Below are 11,775 nucleotides of genomic sequence, written 5' to 3' on the forward strand. Positions count from 1 at the left end.
TTTGAATCAAAATTCTATTTAACTTTCTAACATTCCATGAAGATATACTAATAAGCCTACTATTAGTTGTCATTAGAGACATTAGAGACAAACACTCTAATGAATGTACAGAGTCCAAGCGTCATGACATTTCTCTTCAACACTGATGAAGAGTAACCTGTTCTGAATCAGACCTGCTGGTATGGTAGTTAAGAGCACTGGTTGCTCTTCCAGAGAACCTGGGTTTGATTCCCAGAATCCACTGTCAGTATTTCCAGATCCAGAAGACCTAAGGCCATCTTCTGGCCTCTGAAGGCACTAGACACACGTGGCACAAAGACATAAAAAAGCCAAAACACTCATGCATGGAAAGACTAAAAAGGAATGGTGGCTTGGAATGTTTCTAGGGATAAAAAAAATTTCTACAACACACAACAAAATATTAAGATAGTCATTTTAAAATCGAGTCACATATGCCAATGAGTCAAACCACTTGGTGATTTTTTTTTAATAATGAAAGAAATAAATTTAATTATGCAGCAACGAAGACCGAAAGCCCTGAGGAGCTTGCACTCAGAGCGATCAGTGTTTCAATTGTTTGAGGTGTTGTTTTACATACGCTTTCATTGAAATACATGCTTGGAATATCATTGAAATTAAATAAAAATCTTGATTACACTCCCAGCAGTAGACACAAAAGAGTAGAATATTAAAGAAACCAAGGACTTATTACACAAAGCATTGACAGAGAATCCTGGAAATGGCTCACAGTGGGACATATAAAAAAAAAACACCTGTGGAAATCAAATTTCAAGCTTCTTATTCCAGCTGACATAATGATGCACTCTACCAACAATCAAGGAGCCATTCTCACACAGTGCAGTCACTCAATCTTCACCAGAAGTTACAAAGCAAATTCTGGGTTGTCACCTGTCCGTTGCCTTTGGGCAGTGCCCAACTTTTATATAGAAAACAATCAGAGAAAGATTTGCTTGGTTATTTTCTCTTCCTAAAAAGTGCATTGAAGGCGTATGCCTTCAATAGGAAAATACAATGCCGGTCTTGATTATGCTTTTTCTTCTACACACAAATCAGAATCTTAGATGCCCAGGGTGAGGAGCCTTTAAGATAAACTAATTACAGTCTATACATCCACAGGACTCTACCTTGAAGAGGCGGGTGGTGACAGCAAGGATCACGTGACTGGTTGAGCACTGGTGGAGTTACATTGAGAATTCAGACCTAATCTGCAGTCTGGGACTTTTTCTTTGGGCAAACATATGCTGACAAAAGGCTTTAAATATTATCCGTAACACTGAGTGAAAAAAAAAAAAGACACTGACATTGCAAAGTTTCGACTGACCAGACTAAGATTAAAACAATGGAGTCTGCAAAAAACTATTGTAATTTTTTTCTTCCTCTTCTCGATTGTTCTTTCTTCCTTGTTTACTGAGGCTTCTTCTTCCCAAGGGATGATTTCTATTGTTACTAAAAAAATGTGACTAGAAAAAGAATGTGTGCTAAACTTTTGATATAAAGCTAGGCCTTGCAATGAGAAAATAAACTCGCCATCTGAACTACTTGGATTTCTAGATCCCTTGTGTCATTTCATTTTGAAGGTTAAATGTAAAGAGGTAGGCTCATTGAGCTTTTCCACAAAAGCAGAATTCTGGGGGCAAGAAGCGAGATCAGAAACACTGGAAAAACAAATTTTCATATTTCTCATTAACTCCATTTTCCAAAAGCCTGAGTATATAAGCAAGATTAGGCTTCCGAATAGAGAGAAAGTAATCTTACTATCTGCTGAGCTTATCTTCATACTCAAGTTATGATAACATGATAAAAGTGGAAGGAACGGCTATGTTTAGGACATTGTTGCTCACCAGGTTTTCTGGGGAAGAAGAACAATAACTCTCCTCCACTGTGTGAACTCACTGGCATGGTAAATACTGGCAGATGTAAATTCTTGGCAACTTGGCATACTGGGAAGGCACTCCTGAAAGAGACGCAGAAGTTAAACTCAGCCTCCCTTCGTCTGCTGCAGATGTCTCCTGTCCTACAGCAAGAGAAAAGAGACTGTAGAGCAAGCTAAGGCCACAGTCTCAGCTACTGGCACTAGGGACCAAATTCATCATTTTTTCTTCTGTGACATTAAAAGCATTTGGGAAGAAATTACAACTGAGATGGCATCATAGAATTAAACATCTTTCAGTTCTCACCACAAATAGGAATGAAGATTAATTTCGATCTATGAACCCCATTAGCATTTATAAAACTTATCCTTTGTGTTAAATTTTTGCATTTATGGAAAGGTCAGATTATAAGAGTGTGCACACGTCATAGGCAAAGTAGATTTATTACAAAGTTTAGATTATAGTTCTTATGTGTTTGTTTCTAAGGTCAGAAGCCAACTCATTCCTTATCTAGACAACCCCTGGTTGGGAAAAGGAGAGCTCAAAACATACCATAGGGGAGGAAAAGCCATGCTTTCAGAGAAAAGGGGCTGGAGAAATAAGACTTGATACAGTATCCAAGAGTATCCAGTCTTGGCTACACTTATTTCTTTTGTTTGCAATTGCTCTTTGGTATCTGATACTTCTGGGGGAGGGTGTCTCTTTGTGTTGGTTCTAACCCACTGTCAATTTTAGGTCGTATAATACGGATTAAGGAAGAAGGCAGCCATTACAAGTGTCAGAGAAAGCATACGTACCTCTTGTACAAGGTGCCATGTAAGGCCATGGTTGGCTGAGAACTCCAGCTTCACCTGGTTGTCAATGTCAGCGGTGTATTTCTGGCCACACCCCATCACCAGGCTAAACTGAATCATATAGGAGGCTCCGATCTGCATTGACTGTGTCTCCACATAGCGCATGCTTGAGGCCAGTTTAGAATCTCCTGTAAAACTGAGGGAAACAAGGTGGGAATCAGACACTTCCACAGACGGATGTATCAGAGAAGGACTGGGGTGTCATTCTGTATGCCAGGCAGTTTCCTTTGATTTATTTAAACTTTGTCAAGCTGTAGAATAGATTTCAGTCAGTCTAACAAATCCATTTGAAACAAAGAAGACCTTTAAAAATGTTAAGATGTGTGGGTTGTCAGGTGTATCTGAAATTGAGAACTTATATATTTTCATTAATTTTGGCAGCTGGAATCCACCTGAATGAAACAATTCTAAATGCAAAGATAATTTTAGAAAAACATGGTGAATATTAAATGATTATTTTTATCAGTAGTTGGTAGTAATCTCAGAACCTAATTAGAGGGACATGGGAAAGCTTAAGTAACCTGGAATAGGCACCTGACAGAATACCCTATATTTTAAATATGATAAAGATAATACAAATATATTAAACTTTGTATTATGATTAAGTTTCAGTACCATCCACAAAACACTACAGAAAGACATGGACCAGATGTTTGTTGTGGTGAAAAATTTGACAACTTACTAATTTTTTGTTTATTTTCAAAATGTTTTTCATGCTCATGAATTCAATATTGAAAATGTTGCACACATTTTTAATGTTTGTGTCCAAAAGTCAGTCAGATTCTCGTCTTGGTTCTCAAGCAAACAAAAGCATTGTCATTTTTAGAAAAAAAAAAAAAACTCAAGGGTTTTGTAATCTGTCAGGATTAAAGTCCGGACACCTTTTCACTTTAGTTACAGGGGTCACTGTGCGTCACCGTGTGTCAACCGCACTTAGATTTACCCAGCGGCACATCGTGTCTTCCATTCTGAAGCAGGCCCAGTACCATTCAACAGTCCTCTCAAGCAGTGACAGACATAGCTGATGTGTCCAACAGAATTAATGAAGTTCTGTGACATATTTGATTCATTTAATATACTTCATTAATGGTCTTTTGTGGAATCCAAGAAACATGGAGTAACTGCCTTGACTTGATCCTACTAGAGATTAAAATGTTATTTAAAATGGGAGGCTGGGGTGATAACTAGGGCAAAGCGCTTGCTACACAAGCTTGAGGACTTAAGTGTGATCTTCAGCGCCTACATACGAAGCAGCTGTGGTGGTTTTGCTGTGGAGGTGGGGACGGCCTGGTCTTAGGTTCATTAGCTATCCATCCCAGCCTCATCAGTGGACCCAGATCTCAGAGAGACCTAGTCTCTGAAATCAAGGTGGAGTCTTGTTCTGTCTCATGTCTACACTGCACACATGAGTGTGTATCCACGTCCTCCAAAGGCATTATTCAATAGATAAACTATTGTTCATCCGTAAGTTCGTAATGGACTTAGAATCAAGGTTATAAAATAAAAACCTTATCCAGCAATGAAAAATTACTGTTTATCAGTTTTTGAACTAAAACTTTTTACTTGGCCAATGAGTATGAAGAGAAAAAAGAAAAGGCTCAATCTCTAGTTCAGCAGAACGTTCAGTAGAAGTCAGAGTCACTATTGCTGGCCTTGTAAATGGAGCTCAGAAGTAGAAAATGCAACAACTTGCTCATCTTTTACAATGGTGCTTATCATTTGTCGAGTCTCAGCCAAGTCCTAGGACAACAAGGCTGTGCGCAATGCCCACATTCTCTTCCTTAGATTCACGCTTACGGTAATGCTGTGTAGTCGGGACAGTTGGGAAATAGGGTAAATGGAAAATGGTACTAATTGGTAAAGCCTTAATGAGAAGTCAGCATTGCTGGGCTCCAAAGTCCCTGCTTTTCAATTATTCTGAGATTGAGGGAAGCATTGCAATTCGAAATAAAGTTTCTTACAGCCATTTTATAAACCACGGACTTTCAGCTATTATAGAGTGATATTGTGATGTTAAAAAAAAAAAACATGACTTCTTTACAGGATTACAACACGTAACCCTGAAAGTGTAAAATGCTAGATTAAGTTTTTAGCAATACTAGTGAAATAAAGGACATAGAATAAAACCAGCAATGAGCCACAAAGGCCGGGCGATGGTGGCGCACGCCTTTAATCCCAGCACTCGGGAGGCAGAGGCAGGCTGATCTCTGTGAGTTCGAGACCAGCCTGGTCTACAGAGCTAGTTCCAGGACAGGCTCCAAAGCCACAGAGAAACCCTGTCTCGAAAAAACAAACAAAAAACCAAAAACAAAACAACAACAACAAAAAACTTATCCATATCACACCCATGGTCTTGTTGGTGTCACGGTTTTCCAACTCTAAATATTTTTTTCTTCTGTGAAAATCAAGTGCTATTTTAGCTTTAAGGGTTGTTTTTGTACTATCATTTAGGATGGTGGCTATTAGTTAGCCGGTGAGGCTTCATTTCAATTGGTTTTGTGTGAAAAAGATACCCTGTCTCCTGGACATTTTCAGAGAAAAGCAAATGCAATGCCACACAGGAGGGTCTAGAAGAGACAGCCGCTAAAACCTCACTTCTGCCGTGTATTTCCACCCGTTTCCTGAGCCCAGCATTTCTGAGAACAGTTCACCATACTTCTTTCTGTGAAGGCCCAGCGTCTTCGTCTCATGCAGACAGAGACGAAGATGCTGAGATTTACAGATGCTGTCTGTACCGCCCCTTTGCACGGTTACAAAGGGAACCATGAACTTGTCAGAGAGTAAAAGCACACCTGAGAGAGATTTCAAAGTTGCTAAGATACCAAGAAAGAAACACGTTTAAAAAGTATATAAATAAGCATTGACAACAAGATTCTTGCTTAACACCTACGTCTATCAGCTGTTAGGTAGGTGTCCTGAGCTGTTTGTGGCAGATCGTTGTGGGCAGGCGGATGCCGCTGCCAGCCGGTCTCCTTTCTCCCCCGCCCCCACCTTTCAGCCATGGTCACACTGTGTGTGTGCGCACCAGGGTGTCCTCACCTATTAGAGGCAAGTGGAATTGATCACAGTTTCCCCTTACCCAACTCCTTCCAGAGACGGAATAGCCTGTCATACCCCTTCCCTGTTGCTCCAGCAGACTTCCTTTCTAGCCTGGAATTTTCATCTGGTGGAGACCTGCGGATGGAGTCCTTCCTGCTGAGATGAAGCACACAGAGGTAGAGAGTACACGACTCCAGCAGCCTTGGTCGCTGTACGGGCTCCCCAGCCCGGGTTGTCTACCCCAGCACTGCTCGTCGTCAAGGTCAAATCAGTGCCTTGACTTTTGTTTCTGCGACAGTCAGTCTTGTTTTTGTTGTAACCTAGAACCGAACGCATTTCTAGCCTACGCACCCACCGACTTCACTGAATGGGATCTGTCCTGATGCCTCAACTGGAAACAAAGCGGGAGAAGAGTACAGATAAGCCACACTTTAAACGCTAGCCGGTTCCTAGTCACGTGACCGTTTCTGCCTCCTGCAAGATCAGCAGAAGCCAAGGTACTTGGTCTGCTGCCCCTCCCCTCCGGTGTGTCCTTATTCCTCCGGGGTTTGAGAAGAAGAGAATTTGATGGGCTGAGTCCTCTCATTTACATACTCCTCCTCTTTGCTGCATGTTGAAGTCAAGATTTGTTCATAAAGGCAAAAATGAACTTAACTGCTTCTGTTGCAAGCACTAAAATGTAAAGAAGAACCCATGTTGGCATTTTGGGGATAAATTCTGGGGACAGAGTACACTGGAAATCAGGGTGCTGGCTTCATTCATGACGTTGCAAACGCATCTCAAAATAAACAGCCTTTCAAAAGTGACTGTATCTGTTTACAAGACTTAATGAGAGACCGGGGATGTCTCTCTCCACTGGACAGGGCTACCTCCTTGCACCTGCACACCCAGGAGGACTTTCAGGTGCTCTGTAACAACTGTCAAAGGATAACACCAGAACGTAATTGAATCGCCACAGGTCAGCCCTTCCTTTGTGGTGCGTCTGCCCACCTTGCCTCTTGGGGATAGCAGGTGACCTGCCTTCAGGATCAGATTGGAAGCCTTTTCCACAGGGGAGGAAGGAGCTCCTACCTCACTCACCTAAGCAACCCCTAAGATGCAGAACTGTACTGGAATCTCACAAAAGCAACCTACGTGCGACGCTTTGGGTTCCTAAGAGCTAGATGATTTCATTTGACCTTTGAGTCAAGACCATCTGGAACCTTAGCTGGGAAGAACAGAGAGACAGAGAGGTTGAGCTGACCCAGGGCTGCACAGCCGATAAGAAGCTGGCAGCAGTATGACAGGAAGCCCACCCAGTCGAAGACTCCCCACCATGCCATGTCAGTGTGGGAAAGAGGGCACAGGAAGGCTTTTACAAAACTACAGTTATCTACATTAGTACTCAACTCAGACAAGGTTTTGGTGACTTTGGTGCTTCTTTTCAGAGTGTGTTTTCCATCTCTGGGGGTGGGAGAGACTTCTGCATCTGAAATGTAGAAGTTTTCAGCCAAAGAAAGGGAGAAGTAAATCTATGCTGCGTTCCGAGTCACTCATGGAATGAGTCACTTCGGACAACATTTGTGCTTAGGAAGTCAATATGGTTGAACTCCCATTGCTATATCATGGCGGGAGATGGCAGCACTATTTCTATTTCTTAGAAACATAGACAATATTCTGCTTTTTTTCCCCTGCAGAGAAATGACAGAACACTGAACACCTCTCTCTCTCTCTCTCTCTCTCTCTCTCTTTCTTTTCCTTTTTTTTTTTAAAAAAATTCTTGTTGAATATTCCAGTCCATTGCAGGAAATGTAAGTGAATGAATCTTGGTACCATCCATCCTTTTGTCTCTAATCTTACAACCACCAAAGAGATACTTACTTGATTTGACAGATAACATTGTGGATATTGTAGGATTAAAGGTCACCTTTGAACTCAGCTGTTGAAATAATGTTCACTATACATTATTATAATGCAAAGCAGATGCACCCATGTTGTTTTAGTGGCTGCAATTCTGCTGTGGGGAGGTGGCCACTGTTTATATCTTGACATACATATTTCCAGAAATTTTTTGCCTTAGATTTACACACACACACACACACACACACACACACACACACACACACACACGACACATGCATGGCAAGGCATTGCAATTGTCAGTGAAGGCAGCTGGTATCTATGTATGGGATATTGGTGAAGTAGTTCCATCTCTCGCCATTATAACCGATGCTTATATAATACGCATTTGTGTGGGCCTTTGTGCATGTGTCCATAGTCCCTGGGATAAATTCCTAGGATTAGAACTGCTTACTAAACCAATTCCCACCACCGGACTGTCCTCCATCAGTAATGGCTGCTGCTAACTGTGCCATCATGGGGGTGGACAGTAGCTTCCTTCCCAGCCACTTTATGTCTGCTGTCGAACTAAAGTTTTGATTAGGAAGGACATTAAATAGATATCTGTATCTGTGTGGGGCCACGGTAGTTTTTGTTTATTTTCCCATGGCTCAGAAGTACAGTAAACCTTTCCCTTGTTGATTTGAAAGCGTTCTCCACACATTGAGGATGTACGGTATGCCAACTATCCCAGCAGTACCACCCTGTTCCTAGCTTAATATTACAAGTTTTAACTTGCAAACAAAATAAAAAACTTTCTATTTTTCCTCTTCTAAACACATGTGTAAATACTTTAAACTGCAGAACATTTGACCCTATGGTCCTCACTTCTAATGTCATATATTACTGGTGTCTTGTTGAAATTGACTCTGATCCCAGTTCATAACCAGCAAATGCCCAATGGCCCCTTGAAAGAGGCACAGCACTTTTTACTTGTAGAATATAATTTTCAAAAGCTTTGCCTATTCATTACCTCTTTATATTATTTATCTAGGGCCTTACTTCTTTTGTGTGACTTTGAAAGCAAAGCACTGGTATTAAAACCACATTGAGGGGCTGGAGATATGGCTCAGTTGTTAAGAGCACTGACTGCTCTTCCAGAGGATCCAGGTTCAATTCCCAGCACCCACATGGCAGCTCACAACTGTCTGAAGATCCAGTTGCAGGGATCTGACACATTCACACCAATGCACATAAAATAAAAAGTTAAATAAACCATAAAAATATTAAAAAAAATAAAACCACATTGAAATGTGGAAATTGTACATTTCCTTTGTAATTATGGCAAGTTTTGCATGACAGCCACCTCTCTGCGGTCGACGGTGTGTGGGGGCCCTCTCTCTGTGGTCCATGGTGTGTGAGGGTCACTTCCCTGTGGTCTGTGGTGTGCAGTGACCATCTCTGTGGTCCATGGTGTGTGGTAGTCACCTCTCTGTGGTCTCTGGTATGCAGGGCCACCTCTGTGGTCTGTGGTAGCCACCTCTCTGTGTTCTGTGGTAGTCACCTCTGTGGTCTGTGGTCTGTGGTAGCCACCTCTCTGTGGTCTGTGGTATGCAGGGCCACCTCTGTGGCCTGTGGTAGTCACCTCTGTGGTCTGTGGTATGCAGGGCCACCTCTCTGTGGTCTACAGTGAGGGGTGGCCCTTTCTGTCTTCATCCTTCCCTTCCCACAACAGTGCCACTGTCATTGTCTCTAGGAAGGCCATGGGTTGCCAAGATCCTGTTCTCCCAGCACTAACACCACATCCTTTCCTTGAGAAGTTCACAGTTCATACATGTTTTAAGGCTCCAGCAGCGGTGTGTGTGTGTGTGTGTGTGTGTGTGTGGCTTACATTACCGAGTGTTAAACACGTTGGCTTAAGATGCCACATTCATACAACGAACTGGTTTGCTAATACTTCTGGCTTCTTCACTACAGTCTCCCAACCAACTTCTCAAAACTGGGCTTGTTATCTAAGCAGGATATTTCTGAACATTATATTTATTTTTGACATTTAAAAAAGCTGATTTCATTAGAGCAAACCTGGAAGATCTTTTCAGAATGCATTTTGTCACATTCAATGGGCCATTTGCGAAGTCTGCGGGTTTCTCAGTGGCTAACTCCCCCTCCTTGTTTGTCTCGTTGAGATTTCAGGGTTATTTTGGCAATTAAAGCTATTTTGGGGTACAAGTGTTCCTAGCACCTGCTTCAGGCTTTTTTTTTTTTTTAAGGCATTTTGTCCTAAGCACCTGCTTTTCTTTTCTCGTCTTCATATTTCAGGAGGAAGTAAATGAAGTTTCCATTCCACGGTGTCTTTATTCCTATGCGCTCTCTCTCTCTCTCTCTCTCTCTCTCTCTCTCTCTCTCTCTCTCTCTTTTTCTCTCTCAGTGTGGAAATTTCTCTACAGTTCTTAAAGCCAGGAACAGACTCTTACGCTAAGCTGGAGACACACTCCGGACAATAAGAAGCATAGCTCGAGCTACTTGGCTGCTGTTTAATGAGCTTTTAGGGAGAAGGACCTCTCTCTGAATACCGAGCACAAACTTTAGCATTACCTCCTTCACCAGAAGGACAGGATAACTTCAGATTACAGAAGACAAAAGAAGGGGGGTCGGGACTCCAGAGAGAGAAAGGCTGACAGTCAGTGTAAACAGCAGCAATGGTCACATGACACTCTCTTCTGACCAAGTCCCAGGGACTTACAGCAGATGCTGTGGGATACACAGGTAGGGAAGACTGGAGCCACAGGAAGGGACTCTTCTTGCCTCCCTTAGTTGTTCTGCGTCCCATCTGCGGCCACTCACCCTCCTGTGTCTCCTGGGGTCTAAGGACAGCTCACCCAGCTTCTAGATAATCTCACTCATTTTCAAAGCTACAGACTAGTTGGCATAAAATGGTTTCAAAGTCCTTGGTCATTTTTTAGTCTGTGAGACTTCCTTCCTTCCTTCCTTCCTTCCTTCCTTCCTTCCTTCCTTCCTTCCTTCCTTCCTTCCTCCCTCCCTCCCTCTCTCCCCCCTTCCTTCCTGCACATCTCACAGCATCTTCTGAAGGAAATGTTCAGCAGTTGGAGTAAACTGTAGCAGAGGAAGGCAGCACTCTCGGGTGATGGGTTGTGTTCCCAGAGAGATGTCTGATGGATGAGGGCAGGTGGTTTCTTCTAACCCTCAGTGAATCCTTTGTGTGTGTGTGTGTGTGTGTGTGTGTGTGTGTGTGAGAGAGAGAGAGACAGACAGAAAGTGTGTGTGTATGTGTGTGACAGTGAGTGTGTATGAGAGAGTGTGTGTATGTGCGTATGAACGTGAGAGAAATAGAGAGTGAGAGTGTGTGAGATAGAAAGAGTGTGTGTGTGTGTATGTGCATGTGTATGTGTGATAGTGTGTGCATGTAAGAAAGTGTGAGATGTGTGTGTATGAATGTGACAGTGGATGTATGTGCGTGTGTCTGTTTGCATGTACGTGTGTGCATGTGAAGAGCAGTTGTCTTCCACTGAGCTGTACATCCCCAGCCCTACTTATTTGTATTAAAACATTTATTTTTGCTTCTACTGATGTGCATGTCTCTCTGTGTGTATGCGCATGTCTCTCTGTGTGTATGCGCACGTCTGTGTGTATGCACACGTCTCTCTGTGTATGCGCACGTCTCTCTGTGTGCATGTCTCTCTGTGTGTATGCGCACGTCTCTCTGTGTGTATGCACATGTCTCTCTGTGTGCATGTCTCTCTGTGTGTGTGCACATCTCTCTGTGTGTGTATGCGCATGTCTCTCTGTGTGTGTGCACATCTCTCTGTGTGTATGTGCACGTCTCTCTGTGTGTATGCGCACGTCTCTCTGTGTGTAAGCGCATGTCTCTCTGTGTGTATACATATGTCTCTCTGTGTGTATGCGCATGTCTCTCTGTGTGCATGTCTCTGTGTGTGCATGTCTCTGTGTGTATGCGCACGTCTCTCTGTGTGTATGCACATGTCTCTGTGTGTATGCGCATGTCTCTCTGTGTGTATGCGCACGTCTCTCTGCGTGTATGCACATGTCTCTCTGTGTGTATGCACATGTCTCTGTGTGTATGTGTACGTCTCTCTCTGTGTGTATGGGCACGTCTCTCTCTGTGTGTATGTGCACGTCTCTCTGTGTGTATG

The 11,775-nt window shown here is 42.7% G+C and overlaps 1 protein-coding gene across 5 annotated transcripts in view; it reads right to left on the reverse strand.

The window, feature by feature from the left end:
• Positions 1-11,775, reverse strand: part of Reln (reelin) — a 441,277-nt gene that overhangs the window by 116,048 nt on the left and 313,454 nt on the right. For all 5 annotated transcript variants that reach the window (XM_026784681.1, XM_026784680.1, XM_013350437.2 and 2 more), the window contains exons 21-22: positions 2,690-2,882; positions 1,863-1,975 (exon numbers count right to left, since the gene is read on the reverse strand). In XM_026784681.1, coding sequence (XP_026640482.1) covers positions 1,863-1,975; positions 2,690-2,882 — 306 coding nt within the window. The remainder of the gene's footprint in view (positions 1-1,862; positions 1,976-2,689; positions 2,883-11,775) is intronic.

Source organism: Microtus ochrogaster, chromosome 26 (genome assembly GCF_000317375.1).
Source record: "Microtus ochrogaster isolate Prairie Vole_2 chromosome 26, MicOch1.0, whole genome shotgun sequence".
Lineage (NCBI taxonomy): Eukaryota > Metazoa > Chordata > Mammalia > Rodentia > Cricetidae > Microtus > Microtus ochrogaster.